Below are 18,902 nucleotides of genomic sequence, written 5' to 3'. Positions count from 1 at the left end.
TTTTTAATGTTCCCTGCTATTTCAATTTTTAGGAACAGCCCTGAATAAGTATATAGGGGTTGTAATTTTTAATATGTAAACGGTAGGTAGAGTATTATACAAGTTGTCTCCCTTATAATCCGATATAAGAATTTTAAATATTCCCGCGACATCGCCTCCCAATCCTAAGCGCCCCACTTACATTGATTATGACGTTTCGTTGGATACAAAGAGAGTCAAAATGGCGGTCGAAGTAATGGATGACTTCGAACTGGAAAAGTTGAGAGCTGAAATTCAGCAAGAAAAACAAATGAAGTAAGTATTTTGAATAACCTGAGCTAGTAGTACCAAAGAAATTACTGATATAAAGTTTGGTAAGGTATTCTATGGCTTGTATGTAGATATGTCGGTATATTGTCAGCGGGCACCTGCTGGTGTTTGTGAAAGATCAAAACGCATTCAAGACAACTCGCCCCCGTTGTGGAAAGCTTGCACTGATATAAAGTTAACTCGTCTTCAAGCCCATGGCTTTCTTTCTGATATTCTGTGTGCATCTTGATAATCATAAAGATTTCTGGGTTTTTTTTTCAATATTTTTGTTCAAAAATATTTTTATACCAATTAAAGTGTTTTACTTGTGTTCATCTGTTTTCATGAGCCATTAGTTAGAGTAATCTAACTGTGTCTCGGGACAAGCCCTCACCACAGTTAGAATACATTCCATATACTTGCAATGTAGCAAATCGGAGTGGATCCACTCCGAAATGATTTTGTAGAAAACAAAAGGAGTTGCACTGAAAATAACTACCAAATTAATCATAACAAACCTTTTGATATTGTATATGCCTTTTAACCTAAAAAATAATCCATATAAATACGAAAATTCAACTCATTTTCTCCACGTTTTTTCCTCGCTTCAAATTTAACACCATGTTGACATTCGGAACTCTCTGGATTGTTCATAGAAAATGCACAGAGTTCGAGTTATCACCCGTGTTTATTTTGCAACATTGCCAATACACGGAACGAATTCTATCGTTAAACCGGGTCCGTAGGACAATATCATTTTAACGATAGAACGTTCTATCTAATGAGCCATATGTTCTAAAAAATTGTAAAAAGAGCACCTGTGTCAATTTTTTATAAATTTTATTATGAAAGTTAAGATTCAATCATGGAATATTATTACATTTGAAATCAAATAATCAAGTGTAGAAACACTCATAAAACCTTAACTCAAAAAGCGCTGGCATAGAATCATCAAGTTTGATGGGATACTGTATAATATGTAAATGTCAAAGCCCTGGTGATGACTGATTAATATACCCAAACTTCAAATCCCCATTTGTATGTACAAGCTATAGGCAGTCCACATCTTAATTAGTAGTATACCAATAAACATATTTCCTACGTACCTGTAATTTATTGATACATGTACATAGGAAATATAGTATGGCATAGCAAAGTGGAAATATTTTTATTTACCTAGTAAGGAAAAGGGAGTGCCCATGGTACAAGCAAGTTACAAACAATTAATAAACAATATTACTTACAGGGATCGACATTAACGGTTGTCCGATTGCCCGGGACAAGTAAATTCTCATTTCGGGCAAGTGAAACTGACGACATACTTGTCCGATCGGGCAAGTAAATTTTTCTCATAGAAATGTACATATTTATTTAGTTTACATCAAGTTATAAATAAAACAAAAAATTAACACTTGATTTCCACCAGGTACCTGACTGACATTGTTTTTGCATTCGGAATTTCTCAGTAGCATTTCTTGATTATACCATTCATTTAAATATCACGTTCGTTATTCTGTTTTCTTTCTTGGTAAACACGCTCTATGTCTAACAACTTTGTTAACTTCTTATTAGGAAATTAGATTATGTATTCACTCACAGAATATAAGTACAGTGTAACACGATGTATCGTGATCAAGATAAAAAAAAATGTATGTTAAATAGCAAAGTTCTATATTCTTTTAGCGCTGCTTCACGGTTATCTCTTAGGATAACGATTCACAAAAGTACCTTACCAAAAATAATTTTTAAAAATATGAATTTTATTAAAAGAAAATGGAGGGTTATTGCTACGTGGCAGTGTGTGTTAACAGGTCAAATTTACCAGGACAGTGGTATACATTTATGTACAAACTCTACACTGATTTTTTTTTCAGGTAGCTCAATTTGCCAAATTGACAGTAGTGTATTCGGTCACATTTTTTTCTTATCATAACATTTACAGTAAAAAATAATTTTCTTCTTAAGTTCTTTCCTTATTTTGGGTAACCAAGTTTTGCATTCGGACAAGTCAAAGTTTTAGATCACTTGCCCGAAGGGCAAGTCAATCTGAAAGTTAATGTCTATCCCTGACTTAACAGTTTGTATAAAAACATGAAATTATCTGTTGCTCATGGATTAAACAGAGAGATTTAAGGAGAGCCTTTAGCATCAATTTTGTGCATCATACATGTATGTAATTCTTCAACTAAGACAGCACCAACAGATTTTAATCTTTCCTGTCAATGACTTCCAACTTTGTTCTCAGGAATATTTTGAACAATATCCTTTAAATTTATTATTTTCAATTATATTATATAATGAATTTTTATCTCATATGGTTATATGATAACATTTTATCTAGCTAAAACAGTGATTTTGAATGTTATGCAATTTTTGTATATATATTGAGCAAGTTGTCTTGAATTGGAAGTGAGTTGTCTTTTGGGTGAGTGTGGTCATGATTGTTTCTATAGCAAATAGAAACAATTAAAGGTAAAAGTGTGGTACCATAAAACAAATGAGGAAAGTAGGAAAATTCATTCATGAGTCAAACATGCAATTTTTCTTGCTATGTTAAGGGATTAAGTCAGTAAACAAATGTTATTATCATATGGCAAATAATTAACTTCAAATCTAGAGAGTTCCACTACAGCAGGGTATTCAGATTAAAGCATGTCTATTGAGTCCCCTATCTTTGCACGTCACACTCTGCTTTTTGTCATTTTAGATCTTATCTGAAATGATTAATTGATTGACATTTCATTTCAATATCCTGTCATGGAAAGAGAAGTAGTTCATGGATTTTGTGGGTCACCCTTACCCACAATTTTACATTCCCACGTACCTTATCTTTGTCACTGTATCAGTCCATTGAATTTTCAGTAGATATGAATTACCTTCTAAATTGCGTCCCCATGAACTGGTAAAATTTTGATAGTCCATGAACATTGACCCCCGCAAATGAAACAATTCCATAGTATAAAAATATTTTAGCAGGATACCATGCATGATACTAAAACATTCTTGAAACTTTGTATGGTTATTGTGCAAAGAGTTTGCATATAAATATGAGTGTATTCACATACATGCATTGTCTTTAATATCTTAATTCAAAATTCATTTATTTATGAAAATTTTCACAAAACAAAGAAAAATACAGATATACTATATTATGATAAATGTGTGTTTTAGTAATTTTTTTTTTTTTTTTACTTTTTTTTTTAAAATTAACTTTTTTCCACAGAACTATAAAAGAATGTGAATGATGCTTGACTAGGATATCTTGTTAAATGTTTGGTACTTTAAACTTAAAAACCCAATTACTGTACATATTTACACTAAGTTAAAGTTTGTTTGATATTTAGATTACTTAGTTATAAAGGGCTAAAATGTATTCTGTGTAAATTTCTTACTAGGATAAAATATTTGACTTTTTTAATTGTTTTAATTTTGGAGTAATTGTGTGGGTTTCTTTTTTTACTTTAATCTTGCAACAATTAATCTTGAAATTGTAGAATAAATGGTACCTTGAGTATGTGATGCTAAAATGTGATTAATTATAAAATGACTTTGAAAACATTGAAATGTTTGGATTTGTTGGAGAGAGAAGAGAGCTTCAGATTACAAACTGGTCTTTAGAATGCATTCTATTAGAGACTGAACTTGGTTGTAATATCAAGCCCCCATCCCCCTTCCTTCCCCCCCCCCCCCCCTACATATACACACATGCACACACACATTTCCTTTTAAAAGAAAAAGAATCATTTACTTTTCAGAAAACAATCACAAAATACAGTCAAACTTCATTATCTCGAACTCAATGGGACGGAGAAAAAACTATGAGATATCCAAGGATTTGAGATATCTAGAGTAAAATACTTAAAGAATAAGGGTTTGGGACTTTCGAATCATTTTGACATATCCATGGTGTTCGAGATACCAAAGTTTAGACAACTGTGTAACATTATACAGGATGTATGTCATACTGATACACATCAAATTTATTTGTATTATCACAAAATTCTGAATATATACTAATTAAGTGACGTACATATATGTATTATGTACATTTCCAGAGAAATGTTGGAGCAGTCAGCCGCTGAATTAAGAGCAACAGTAGAGGAACTGGAAAAGCGATATGACACTATCGACAATGAAGGTAGGACATATATAATGTATTCATCAGAGGAAATTTTTCTGTATGTGAATTTAATGAACTAAAAATTAATTGCATCTGTAATATTACATCTGTGGTGCTTGTATTACATTGATTAGGCATATATCTGTAAATGAAATGTGAAAAAGTTGATCCTTAAAGTAAATAATATAATGATAATCAGATTAAGTATAAGTTACACATTTTTCAAATCCCTGTAAATGTTTAGATTGATATTGTGTAGGTGTCTTGTAATTCCTCTAATTCATCCCCTCTTTTCTTTCCCATCAACTCCCAAGTGACCGGTAATTACCAGTAGTATAATTAGTAGCCAGTGATAATAGAAATCTTTCTTTAGTACAGAATTATAATTTTGTGAGCAGTAGTTTTGCTAGATTTTTTTTTTTCAAGTACCTTCATAGTAAATGCCAGTATATATTGTTCATGTCTTATGCTGCAGTGCCATTGTTGTAAATATCTGATTCTCTAAGGGTTAAGTGTGTCCCTCTGATATGTCTTATTCTAAAATAATATTTTTTAAGAAAATAAAATTATAGTTTAAGCTGCTTTGTCATCTGAAGCACATCATCATTTTAGGGTCTGAATTCATTTATTAGCTAGGTCATATTAATCCCTGATTTCCAGTTACTTTGTGTTATTTATTCATTTTACTTGTACATAACTACTATTTCAACCAATTTTTTTATTTTATGAAAATATTATTATCTTATAGTGTGGGCGATACTTTGTTTTGCTTAATGCAAATCCAACATTTAATTGCTGTGTGCATGGTTCCCTCCATTGAAAAAAAAAATCATTAGTAACAATAAGCTTGTGTGTTTTTAGTTATGTCTAGATATATTATTACAGACAGCAAGCGAGATCGCTCAAGTGCATCAAGTTCCGATGATTTGGATTGTAAGAGTAGTCGTGTTACACCCATATTAATGGCTGCACAAATTATCGAATATCACTGTCTCATGCATTTATCAATATACTACACTTAGGCAGCAAAATACATATGAATCAGAAGTCTGTGAAATGAGCTAACAAAATACATGGTTTTAATTTTACATTGTTGTAATCATGTTATCACCTTTGGTAGTGAAAAGAATTGAACCGTGTGATTGGATAGTTCAATTTTGACAAGAGAATTACATATGATACTGTATTTTAAGAGACAGTGACATGTCAAATGTGTGCAGACATTTTGAAATTTCAAAAAGAATTTTGAATTGTAGACCTCCCAACTGTTCTCTTTGTTTTCCTTAAGCTAAGTCTGTGGTTTATCCTGATTGAAGTCTTTGCTTGTAGATGCCTGCATGAATTCCATTACTGAATTTATTTTATATCCTTCATAAAACATATCTTTTTGTATAATCTCTCATAGCTACTACATGTACATGTACATGCCTAAAATTTCAACTCAATCATTTTATTATTTCATTTTTATCCATGCATGCTAACTTTTCAGTATGATGATTCTTAGTTATCTGAAAACCCACTTTTTCATCACTGAAAGAGCTAAATAGTTTTATTGAAACCAATATTACTGTATTGTAAACGTACATGAATAAGTGCACTTAAAATTTAGCGCAAGCATCATCTTTTACCTATCAGTGCAATAATAAATTAGTGCACTACAATCTAAACAACACCAACAATTTGTGGACAAGGAGTGTAAAAGGAGTTCTGCTAAAATATGTACGTTTACAGTACTGTAATGCATGATGCCAAGTTGATAACAGTTATATGTACCATATTTGCACCAGGAAGCACCTGCCCTGCTTACAAATATTAGAAACAGCTCCTCCTAAAAAAATATATATACATTGTACTTTCAAATATACTGTATGTGTTCTTGTTTGTGCATATTAAAAATTTAAGGACTTTTCAGTGCAATTAAAAAATAGATCCATCAGTATGTATATTTAATATAATATGTATGATTTTAAAAGTATTTATAAATTAGTTTTGACCAAAGGCAATAAAATGTAAGTCCATTAAATAAGTACACATACAATATTGACATAGAACCTTACTCAAAACTATCATGCAGTTTTTGCAAGTGTTGGGTTCAAAAATGTGATGAGTTCATTAAAAAAAAAAAATAGGGAGGAAATTAATCAAAACAATTTATTTTGATTCTCCTCAAAACAAGTATTTCTATACAATTTTCAATAAGTTTGGAATATGGAAATACTAAAACTTTTTCCAGATGTAAATTGCAGCAGGGACACTTATAAGCAAGGTGGTTAATACTGGGGCAAATTTGGTTTTGCTTGAAATTTGTATTTCTTTATTGAAGATTATACTTGTAGTAAACAAGTGTGAATCATATGATACATATTCAGATAAAAATAATGAGTCATTTAATTTATTAGTATATACAGGGGCACATATACTTGAGTAGTTTAATTTAAGTTGGAACCTTATTTTTGTTCATCAATTTTATTTTTTTTTAAATTCATGTGAACTTAATTTGCATAAATTGATGCACACTGTTTATACAGTTAAAACACAGACCATTATTCATAGAATGTTAGATTGGAAATTAGGATGCATTTATCCCATTACTTTTCAAATAACAAGTGGTATTTCCTTTGTGTTTTTCTCAGGGAATGAGTGGAAAACTCGATACGAGACACAATCAGAAATTAATGAGCAGTTAGAACGGCAGATTTTGATGTTACAGAATAAAGTACAAGAAGCAAAAGCCAACCTTAAAGACGGTATGTATCCCAGGGTTCCACATAGTCAGGGTTTGTTATTGGGTGTCAACATATGAAAATGCTTCCACTATATCTAAAAGTCTGTTGGACTTAATATCTAAATATTTATTTCACAAAGTATGGCTTTATGAAGATGTTTGAATTCCAGTTCTGATGTTAAGTAAAAAAAAAAAAAAAAAAAACAGCAATTTTGCAATTAATTAAACCATGAATTGCAGTCGATTACAGTTGAACTTTTGAGTAAGTATGATTCAGAACGAGGGATAAATAAATAGGTACTGTTCTTGCATGATATAAATGTACAAGTGTACACCCATTGCATGGTAAAACACATCAGGATAATCAAAACCCATACACAATAATAAATAATAGAAATTGAATTTGCATGTTCATGGATATAAAGTTGTAGTACTAGTAATTATGGTACTTGCGTATGTTCAGATTTATACATGTATATGATAATATGGTAAAACATATTTCACAATTTTGAAACATAAATTCTTGTATTCACCATATGTTATCACTTAAAAATGGATTTCCAGTCCTCAATTGACACTGTTAAAAACCAGAACCTTTGACCCCATTTTGAATGACCTTGTCTGATTTTGTTGTGTAGAAGATTTAGCTGAGTTGGATCTTAGACCGGGGAAGGGTATATTAAAACGTAGAGGAGGTACGTCGAGGAGTGACCATCTTCTTACTAATTATAGCTTTCTCTCAGTGTATTTCATCTGGGTCATTTTATCTGACCAATTTTTTTTTTTTTTTTTACTTCAAAAGAGCATAGTTTTCTTTTAAGGATCATATTTGATACATTTAATTTTCAAATGCTGTTTTGTGAAAATTTAACACCTTTGCATAATGTACCCTCTTTACAAACTTGTAACAAAAGGAAGCTATGCAAAAATACATACATGCATATTGTAATAATCAAAACAAAACTTGCAAGTTTTTCAAGACTTTAGTATCAATTTGCTTTTTTATGGTAGATGAATTAATGTATTTCTACTCATTTTCAAATAAAGAGTAAAAATTATCATTATTTTACAGAAGGGTGCACTATGCAAATGTGAAATAAAAAATCATTTAATCGGAAGCTGTATACAGCAATAAAGAGGGTGCATGCAAAAGACTGTTTGGAAAGATTTTTTGTGAAAACTAGAAGATTGAATGTGTTACAATTAAAGTTTTTTTTCGTATAACTATTCATTGAGCATGAAATTTTCCATCAGTTTTATTTTCATATTAATTCTAAATATTTAAAGCATATATGATGAAGATGTGAACTGATTTCAATTGTTATAAGTAATCTGTATAAATTGTCATTTTTTTTTAATATGTATGACATGTTTACTGTTAAAATATGTTTCTTTTTAAAAATATATAATAAGATTTTACATGTATTTAAAGAGAGGATTAGCAATTGCACTTATAAAAGATAAATGAAAAAAAAATTCAGTATGCAATATATTGGCTATGCAATAGTTAATCAGCTGAAATAGTGATCAAATGATAAACTTGTTGATTATTGCACAGTGGCTTTCACAGATGAAATGTCTGAGGAGGGAAATGGCAAATGGGTGGACAAATGTATACAAGTGGACAGAACTAAGTCTAATTTGACAAGTATTTTGAAACCTTCCCCAGGTATCTGAATATTAACATGTGACCAGTGACAACTCTTCTGATCCATCTAGTAGAAATTGCATTTTTACTGAGTGACAACAAATACTAGAGCATGTGAATATATAATAACGAGAGAGCATATACAATGTAGTCCCATAAAGGGATTATCAGCTTTTATGCATACTATGCAAAAAAATAACATTTCAAAATATGGAAAAATAAGAAAATATTTGCATGGGCTTGAAAAGCTTTGAAATCAACAAACATGCCATAATAACAATTTTTATTAAGATTTTAAAGGGAATTTTGATCTTGAACTTGACAGTATTGACAAAAATATAGATTTTATCATCAGAGGTTTGAGATATGTTAAATAAGATTCAAACTGATTAACCTACGTTGACCTAAATTTGCAGGTATTAGATCTATCCAAGTTTGAGATTTTTATATATTTAGAAGACTGTTCAAGCCACATATATATGAATACATGTATTTTTTTTTTATCTCAGCATGAAGGATTTAAGGAAGAAATGAAATGAATATGAAATGAATAAAAAAATGGATTAAAAAAATCCAAAAGTAAAAATTGCATGCAGCTTCAATTACTAGTACATTTTAACTTGCTTTGAAAGATGGAAAAAACAAGGAATAGGACAAAAAAGTGGTTATAGTATTTAGTTGCTGTAGAAGCCTATTAAGGAAGCATTTTTCTGTTTAACTGCAAAACTTTGCTTTTGATGGAGGAGAACATGGGTTATTGGAGACAACCAATTAAGTCCAAGGAGAATTCTACTCGATATTAGAAGGAAACCTCAATACATTTATGTCAGTTTAGATATTAAGTTTGAAGATACTAGTAAATTGATTGAAAATATAATAATTAAGATTTTTTTAAAGGACTAATTTCAGCATGGCAGAATATTAGAATACTGACTTCCTGTATTCTTAAAATAGTAAAAGTTGTTGCAATATATGTATATTCCAAAATCTTACAGAAGTTTAGAAGCATGCAACTCACAGAGACTTACAAATCTTACTAAAACTGATTCTCTAAACTTAGATATATATGTACATTATGTAATTTTACAACCAAAATGGAATAAAAAATAATTTTAAAAAGCAAGCAATATAAAAAATCAAATGTACAATAATTATTCTATAAACTTTCATTTTGAAGAATGAACAACAGAAAAATGTATACTTCTTATTTTCATATAATTATACAAAACTTCGTCCATGTAATGAAATGATAATTCTGCTTTTTATTATTGTTGATAATGCATGCTAAAATGGCGCACACACTTTGCTATAATATTACTGTGATAAATGATTATCTGTGTGTAGCAAGCAGTGCGGATTCAAAGAACAATATAAGGTTTGAAAATCCTGAGGAAAGCAAGAAAAGGCTGGAGAGGACAATTAAAATTAGAACCAAGCCTGGTAGCTATCTTCCAGGTAAAGTCTGCATGACGATCACATGATCAGGTCAAAAATGGTTGCCATTTTTGAATCGTCATTCCTAAGATTGGAATCAGCCATTTCAGTACTACCACTATAGAATTTTATATTTCCACTATGTGTTCATAATGTGTAAATTACAATGCATTTCTTCCAAGGTGACACAGGATTTTTTTTTTTACAATGACTGACGTACATTACTTTTGGTACACATGGTACAGTGTTATACATTTACTGTGTATCATTTATTATAATTTATTCATCACATATTTTTACTTTAAAATTAATTTTCACGAGAATTTGCAGTTCCTTAAATATAGCGAATTCTTTTTGTGTACGGTAAAGAGAAATTCTATGGAAGTACATGCAGTGTAATGATTTCATGGTACGCTTACTATAACACAATATAACATATTGGACAAAGAAGGGAGTAAAAATCTTTATTATATTATGACATTGTAATTACCGACCAATTTTTCCAGCACGGGCCCACGTAGCAGGTAGGGATTCAGCCTCTCGCTCTAGTGTAGCTAGTAAAGCCATTAGTCGAAGCTCGTCGGAGTCTCAGTACTCCAAACCAAACACTGCAGCCACTCAAAAATCTACGGGGATAACGATCAATCTAACCATCAGTCCTCGCCCCGGGGACTTAGGTAATGGGGGCAGGGGCACAGAGTGACTGCGATCACTTCATTATTCAGTGTTAGAAATGTACATGTATTATTGTAGTTTTAGAATACTGGTTGATCATGGCATTATATAATTGCACGGTTGTACTGGTTTCTATGGTAAATTATATCAAATTGTTCCACTTCAAGAATGGGTGTAGTTACTGTGAAATGTGCAGTGCACTTTGTTTGTCATGTTAGGCTACACTGTTCTTGTGGATTTATATATTGCATGTCACCTTACTCATGTGTTAGTCTCTAGTATTATCTTCATGTTACTCATGATTAATGGATGTAGAGGGCTAGTTGATGGTAATTGGACTTTTGGGGGGTGACATTTTTGGATATGAAATATCGATATGCAGTTTATCTGGAAAAAGTTTTTAAACTCGGTGGACTTGCAGTGCTTTGAGATTTTAAGAAATTAACATTTCACTTTGTAGCTGGAAAGACGCCTAGAGACTTGAAAAATTTTGATGACCTTTCTGACGTAAGTATTAATGACAACCCTCACAAACAATTTACTTTTAATAAAAAGGAATATCAGAAAAAACAAATTGTTAAAACAGTAAAAAAATATTAAGTAATTGTTGAAACAGTCAAAAAAGTAATGCATTAAATTAAGATTTCATGTTCATAAATATGTCATGAAATGTGTTTGTGATACATATGTATCTAGATAATGTATAAGATGTTGAGTTTTTTGACGTAACAAAAAGGCAAATCCGCATATGATTCGAATGCTGGAGAAAGAAAAGAACGTTCTCGTGAATCAGCTGAGGGATATGGAATGGAGAATGGACCAGGAGTCAAAGGTACCTAATTAAACCCAGAAATTTATTTTTCACTTTTACATTAAAAGCACTGCACCTTGATATTCTAGGCAAATAAATATATGGTTCGGTCGCTTGAAAAAGAAAAGCAAATGCTTCAAGGGCAAATTAGAGACATTGAATGGAGACTTGATCAAGAGTCAAAGGTGAGGGTGAACTGTCTTGGTACATTTTGGAGTCGCTGTTGCCATCCTGGACCAGGGCAGTTCGTACGCTAGAAAGTCTGTTTCTTAGAAGAAAAAATCCAATTAGTAATTTGTACCATTAATATTGTTTTCTTGCAACATTTCTATTTTTGGAAATATCGAATTGGTTTATTGTTGAAATCGAAACAGACGTTCTGTATTGTTAGTGCTTTGCATGTTCCTGTATTGAGATCCTTTACCTTGTGCTGTGTTTTGTTCCTTGTTCAATATCCAATCCTTACTCTACAAAAAAGGTTAACCCTGTTGAGAATTTTATGCATGGACTTATTCCACTTGCATGTATATCTACTTAGAGAAACTGACCTCTAGTAAATTTTATTCAGAACTATCCCGGAATTACAAATTACTAGTAATAATACGTATTTTCATAAAGCACAAATGCATGTTAAATTGTACACATTCTGAAAGTGAAGTAAGAAGTAGCATGTAAATTTGTATAGCTAGCAAAAAATATTAGTAAACGGTAGTTGTAGATTAAATTAATGTGCATGTACCATGGAAAGAATGATATGACACATTTCATGTTTCTGGGCACCTCTGAGACTGTTTGATTTGCGAGTGCTGTAAAGTGAGCGTAATTCACTGTTGAGTTGTGTGTATAATACTGGGGTCTGTGGTGCTGAGTGGAGAGTGGAGTGATTGAAACTGAAACAGAATGAGCTGCTAGGCTTTTGTCAATTAAATATCTGTCTTGTTTAATCCATTAAACAAGGTATATTGTTATTATTTTTAAGTAAATGTCAAAATGTGCAATTATAATACTAAAAGTTGAGAAATTGCAATCTCTTTGATTATTAATTATAAATCATTTCATCTTTATTTACTTTGCAGATTCTCTTCTTGTTTTTCCTTTTTTTCCAAAAGTGATTTTAATACCATGTCTTAGAAATCTTATTTACTAGTGTATTAAGTTTGACCTTTGAACCTGATTCCTTAGGCTTACCATAAAGCAAACGACGAGAGGAAAACGTACTCGTTGGAGATCAATTCTACGAAGGGTTCCATTAATGAGATGGCCAGTCGACCGAAGCTGTCTTCTAGTCGAGACGCACTGGATACCATTCCGGGATCTCGCACTCCAAGGAGTATGGGGTATGTGGATTCTTAAAGTAGTTCTTTCTTTGTAGTGAAAATGTGTGCCTTTTTTTGATCCCACCATGACGTAGAAAAATTTTTCACGTAGATGTTTATTTCTTTTTCAATAGCAACATATCTGAAACTATTATTGAATTATTATGGAAACTTTCTTTTCTTTTTTAAAAATAGGATGCCTTTCACAGATTAAGAATTAAAAAAAAGATATTTTTTCTAATTAAAAAAAAAATACACACGATTGAGGAGAGAAATGAGTGCTTTCTCTTCAGATTGTTGCTATCTTTATTGAATTTTGATTTCCGTCCATTAGTAAATATTCCGTATTTTCTGCATAAATGCATGCTCTTTATTTAGTAATATGTTATTACATTGCATAATATTACCATTTAGAAGTCAGAACGAGCGAAGAAGCTCGCAGAGGTAGTATAAATTAAGATGGTGGAAATATATATTTAATATATGTGTATATAATACAGAGAAAGGTGAACATGTCATAACCCTTAATATTCAGATATGTTTTGTATGCTTCTTGTGTCATAAAGGGACATGGGCACAGTCAAAACATTTCAGATTAGAATTGGCTTATTTCAATCCCATTCATTTCTAATATGGTTTCTCTGTTGCCCAAATGGGAAGCAGGTTGTGTCTGTGTGTTCTTTCATTTTGATGTGTGCTGTTTCTTTTGGTTGGTTATGGGACTTTTTCATATGACTAAATTAACCAAAGCCATATAAATTTCGTCATGAGTGTGCTTGTTGACTGTTGACAGTAAACAAGTTAGATGGCATAGGAATAAGAAATGTGTGTTTAAGTCTTACTTGAGCACATAAAAAAAGTAAGAAGTATTACATATATGACGGTCTTTGGTCATGAACCGAAAAATGAAATTACTTGAATACCTTTTGAAAATATAGATCTTCAAAAAGAGTTGAATGGGACCCCAGTATTGCTCATAGCATATTAGAATAACAGGTAAGCTGGGATTTGTCTAGATAGAGAGGTTCTGTGGCTCTTACTCAGCACTTTCTCGGGAGATTTCTAACTGTGATCGGGCATTTTTTGCAGCGAACGAAAGAACAGACGACTTTGTGAAATATTAGGGTAAATGTTAAATATAGACATGTAATGGCTTTGAATGCTACCAATTGTGCAGTAGTCAAGCAGGATGCATCTTAATGCTAGATGCTGTTCAGTGTTGGAAATACGTATTGCAGAATTTCTTCGAGGTGATGCGATGGGAAATACGATGAAAACATTGACTTGAAAACCCAAGTTGTTTTTTCACCATTTAGAAATCCTTAGTTTTATGTTTAGAGATTGTTAGATGAGTATTTTTTAATCTATGTATTACACGTTTTTAGGCATTTGTATAAAGTTATGGCTTCAACCCTTTAGTTCTAGGATTTCACTGAATGAAATGGATGAAAATAGCTCTAGTCCTTCACCAAGGAGGTCCAAAATTAAAACTGTTCGAAATACTAATTACCGTAGCCTGAGGTAACGATTAGTTTTTATAGATATTTCCTAATGTTATACGTTGTTGGTGTTGTTTAAATATATCCTTGAAATAAAAAAACAAACAAACAAACTAACTAACTTTCCCCTATTTTAACGATTTCCTCCTATGCGAATGTATATCTTAACAGTCAGAAATCTAAATGCTACAAAACATTTTATTTGTAGAATACGTATCAAATGTATATCCAAAAAAAAAAGAGAAAGAAATTGGAACAATTTGCTAAATAACTGTTTCAGTACTCAGAGCCAAAAATTTAACTCGACTTAACACAACTGGTCACTAATAAGCATTTTGCTTTATATCGATAGAGTAACATTTCTATAGATATAATGTCTTTTCTTTTCTCAGCAATTCTGAATTTCCCTGCACTATCTTTCCCCTCTAGCATATGAAATATAATGCATATACTAAGTATTATGATTTTCGTTTTTGGAATTTACATGTTTATAAAAAAGATCAGGTTTGAAGATTTATAAATCGGAAACATTGAAATTTACTAAGAGAAAAAAAAGTGTGGTGTATTCAAAAATAAAATCCAGTAAGATCTAGAGAAAAAGTTGTACATCCTTGAAGATAGGGGTTTTCAACCGTCAATTCAGTTTTAAAATATTCACTGAGGGGATATTGATAAAGGATGACTGCACTTAACGCCGGTTTTTGGGTCTTTTTCGGTTGCTTCTCTTGCTTTTATATCTAAACCTTATTTCACTTTTGTATGTTTATGAAAGAATCCTGTCAATTTGGAACCAAATTTAAATCTTAAAATGATTTTAGACTGTGATACAATAAAATGATTCAATGTTTTTTGTCCTTACTGCTTTCCAAATATAGAGAATTTACACTTACCTGCCCTTGATTGAACATAAGATATGCATGAGAGGTGGAGCTAACATTGTAAGAATGGGTCTAAATTTAGACTTGATAAATAACAATGACTTGTTTGAAAAAAAGAACGCGATCACTCTTTCCAATCTCCCTCTCCATTCTGTATGGCACAAATACACTACCGACAAAGGTTTCAAAACGAAATTAACAATAGGAGTATGTCAATGTAATTAAAGCAGATTTTATATCAATGCCAGATGACTTAACGTGTTCGAACACAATGTCCTAGTTAGCACAACAGATGCTACCTTACAAGTCACGTGACGGAATTAAGTATTCACAAAGTTACTTGAGGTACGAAATCACGTGGTGAATTATAATATTCAACATGTCACAACCCTTGGTTACAACACAGAGAGCGAATGCAAGAAGAAGCAGTTTTTTCTCTTTTTAATCGTGAGCGCATGTTTGTCTATTAATCTCCTTTTGACACATTATTATTTATGTAAATATACAACTACTGTTAAACGTAGAACAATAGACAAACATGCGCTGACTATGTATGAAGTCAGCAAAAAAAGTGGGCGTCCTCATTATCGAACGGAGATTCAAGAAATTGTGATGACCCCTGCCTTTGAAAACAGATTCGAACTTCGTAAATACACACTTTTATTAAACGTAATTACATAAAGTTGTAGATTGGATGTTGACCATTCTTGCAATGAAAAGAAAAATGCTTGTTTTGAAAGTTTTTTATTTTGTCGCAAATTTCGCATGTCCTTAAGTGCAGTCATCCTTTACGAAGTATTGGATATTATTTTGGGCACAGAAGATAATTGAGAATAAATAATTGAGATACATTTATAATATTATTAATATATTAATAATTATATATTAATTATTATTATTAATATAATATTAATTGATGCTGCAGTAGTATTTGAAAAATAAAAATATAATCACCAAAATTACGTGCACTGTGCAGACTAGTGCCCTTTGCTAATATAGAATAGAAGTATCAGTTTATTGTTGAATGGCAGCATCACCACGTCCAAACTTAAACTATTTCAAATTCTAAATTGGTGAAGGAATAACCTTTATAATTTTGTAGCGTAGAAGTTCCTGTAATTAACAGAAAATATAACAATGAATTAAATAATTTTATGAGTTCATGAAAATCTTTAAATATTTGTTTTAAAGATAACATTTGTTAAGAATGATGCCATTTTTGGAAAATCATGCTGTAAATTTTGTACAGATAAAAAATGATAATAATAAACACATTTAAAAATGGTTAATTATTAATCAGCCATTAAATTACAAAACTTTCTTAGTATAGTTCTTAACTTTGCAACCCATTTCATGTTTACCTTGAGCTAATTCTAATAAATGTATTGATCTTGTCTTCAGAAGTTTGGAGCATGAAATACGGTAAGCGGATTCTTGTTCACAAAACCACCTCCCCCTTCCTAAGAAAATAAGCAAACACCCTTCTTAACATCCATTTGCACTTAATTCAACAAAAAACTAAATATTTTACTCTACGTTAATTTCTATATCATGTCAGAATTCACGTTTTTTCCTGATTTCTATTGCAAGTTTTCCACCTAAAGGATGTTACAATTCATACTAAAATACTATAATTTACAATTTACTTCTTTATTTTGAAATCTGTAATAATTAACTTTTATCATATTTCACTGTAGGCTAATGGGGTAAGAATATTAATTGCGGGGTATGGTGTTTCTTACCTCCCTTGTATTGTTAACTGTTCTCCACCCTAACTTTCAGCTAGCTAGATGTGTTCTTCATAGATTCTAGTCTAGGATACTATTACCATGGATCCAACTAGACTTCTGTTCAATTTTTATTCGTTGGTTTTGTTCAATTGTTATACATTTTTTTGTTTGTCATCGTAATTTTTTGGTACGAGTGTTAATTCTATTGTATTGCATTTTTTGAACAATCTGCTCTTTTGTTGTTCAGTTGTTCTTTCATTTAAGATGTTTCTTGTTAGAAACAAAAACATGTTTCTTAGACATCAAAAACATGTTTCTTAGACATATTTTAGGTGAATAATTTTAGCTAGCATTGGTATTAAATTAGAAATTTACTTGCTGCAAACAAGGTAAGAAGTGAAGGAAGTATGGTGAAGGAAGTATGAGCATATAATGATTTTTGGGTGGTTGAATTTCTTATTGATTATTGATGTGTGAATATATATCTTATATGTAGTATTTTTTCTTTTAGTAATTTCAGCTTTAACTAATATGAATATATTATGATAACACATATTTCATTTAAATAAAAGAATGTACAGCTTTAAAAAAAAAAGAAGAAGATTTTTCTCAATCCTTATTGATGGCAAATGAACAGATTTATGAAACATGGAATTGATATACATGTAATAGGATTATGAAAAAGGATCTTGTTCGCTATTAAGAATATTTGAGATTTAGAGACGTCTTGTAGCCGTAATAATCAAGGACCTAATATCTCTTTGTTTTGTAGCAATATACCAGAGGACCAGAGAATACTGGACCCAAAACATGGACCAATCAAAAAGGCTGCCGCTATCAAGAGCCTGCCCAGTTTAGAGACCACGTGATTCCACTTAGATTAGGGAAAAGGCAATACGTTATTTATTGTTTTGCACCAACACTTCTGACGGGATATTATAGACTTTTTATAAGACATATTTATCTACAAACTGTAAAATATGCGGAATTATTTATTTATATATGCAATAATGAAGATACATCCGTCCTTTTTTGTCATTATATGTTTGATTTTTCATTATAAGAAATATATGTACATATGAATTGTTAATGGTATTTTCAATTTATTTTTCGTAGCATCAAGTTTAGCAAGCTGTGCTTGTTCTTTGATATCAATATATGACTCTCGATTTCTATCACCCTTTTCATATAATTTTAAACGCCTTATGAAAAATATAAGGGTATGTTTTTCTTACAGCAAAATATCTTTGTATGTTTATATCATTTGAAAGATTTTGAGAAACTTTCATTTTTAAATTGGCGTAATACACAGATAGTGCTTAAACCAAAGAAAGTGTCATTTCCATTAAATATTCCTCAAATTGTGATCAAGTTCCCTTGAAATGTACTTGTTCATCGTTTTCAAAAGTGACAAATGGTTGATATTTCAAATGATATTTATAATGCACTCTTAAGAAGTACACCAGAATGAGAATTTTGCACTCTGGTAAAGGGATAATTTTGAGGACATTTTTTTTTTGTTTGATTTGCCGACTTTTTCTATTTAATTGTTTTATTTATTATAATGAGTGTGTATCTAAGGTAAAACCATTGAATGAAGGTGATACCAATTAATAAGTATATTTTGTTATATAATTTTTTACAAAATTTGTTATGAAAATGTTCCATTTTGAAAGCAAATTTATCTTTACATATCTCAACACTAGAGCTTACGTGTCAATTAAGAAATTATTCTCTAAATGTTGTTAATAAAATTACATTTAAAACAATAATTTTTT

At 30.9% G+C, this 18,902-nt stretch overlaps 1 protein-coding gene across 9 annotated transcripts; it reads left to right on the top strand.

Moving 5' to 3' along the window:
- The first annotated feature begins 214 nt into the window (after window positions 1-214).
- On the top strand, window positions 215-18,831 carry LOC133192733 (coiled-coil domain-containing protein 169-like). Of its 9 annotated transcripts, XM_061328736.1 has the most exons (13): window positions 215-294; window positions 4,344-4,426; window positions 5,294-5,341; window positions 7,042-7,155; window positions 7,772-7,828; window positions 8,692-8,802; window positions 10,126-10,236; window positions 11,351-11,397; window positions 11,791-11,886; window positions 12,884-13,038; window positions 14,437-14,538; window positions 16,796-16,816; window positions 17,897-18,831. In XM_061328736.1, the coding sequence occupies exons 1-13, from the start codon at window positions 221-223 to the stop codon at window positions 17,991-17,993; spliced, it is 1,116 nt and encodes a 371-aa protein (XP_061184720.1). In that variant the 5' UTR covers window positions 215-220; the 3' UTR covers window positions 17,994-18,831. The 9 variants fall into 9 exon arrangements, with proteins under 9 accessions (XP_061184720.1, XP_061184721.1, XP_061184722.1 ...); XM_061328737.1 differs by lacking the exons at window positions 7,772-7,828; window positions 8,692-8,802; window positions 10,126-10,236 and adding an exon at window positions 10,722-10,892; XM_061328738.1 differs by lacking the exons at window positions 7,772-7,828; window positions 8,692-8,802; window positions 10,126-10,236; window positions 11,791-11,886 and adding exons at window positions 10,722-10,892; window positions 11,627-11,722.
- The last annotated feature ends 71 nt before the right edge of the window (window positions 18,832-18,902 follow it).

The sequence above is a fragment of the Saccostrea echinata genome, unplaced genomic scaffold (genome assembly GCF_033153115.1).
Source record: "Saccostrea echinata isolate AGI-Se365-2 ecotype Australia unplaced genomic scaffold, CSIRO_AGI_Sech_v1 ptg000025l, whole genome shotgun sequence".
Lineage (NCBI taxonomy): Eukaryota > Metazoa > Mollusca > Bivalvia > Ostreida > Ostreidae > Saccostrea > Saccostrea echinata.
The sequence above is the reverse complement of the archived record's forward strand: the minus strand, read 5'-3'. Positions and strand labels throughout refer to the sequence as shown.

Excerpts from the sequence above, each read along its gene's own strand:
- LOC133192733 (XM_061328736.1), top strand. The coding sequence starts at position 221 with ATGGCGGTCGAAGTAATGGATGACTTCGAACTGGAAAAGTTGAGAGCT. Across the intron at positions 5,342-7,041 it reads AAGTTCCGATGATTTGGATT|GGAATGAGTGGAAAACTCGA; the intron begins GTAAGAGTAGTC and ends TGTTTTTCTCAG. Across the intron at positions 7,156-7,771 it reads AAAAGCCAACCTTAAAGACG|AAGATTTAGCTGAGTTGGAT; the intron begins GTATGTATCCCA and ends TTTGTTGTGTAG.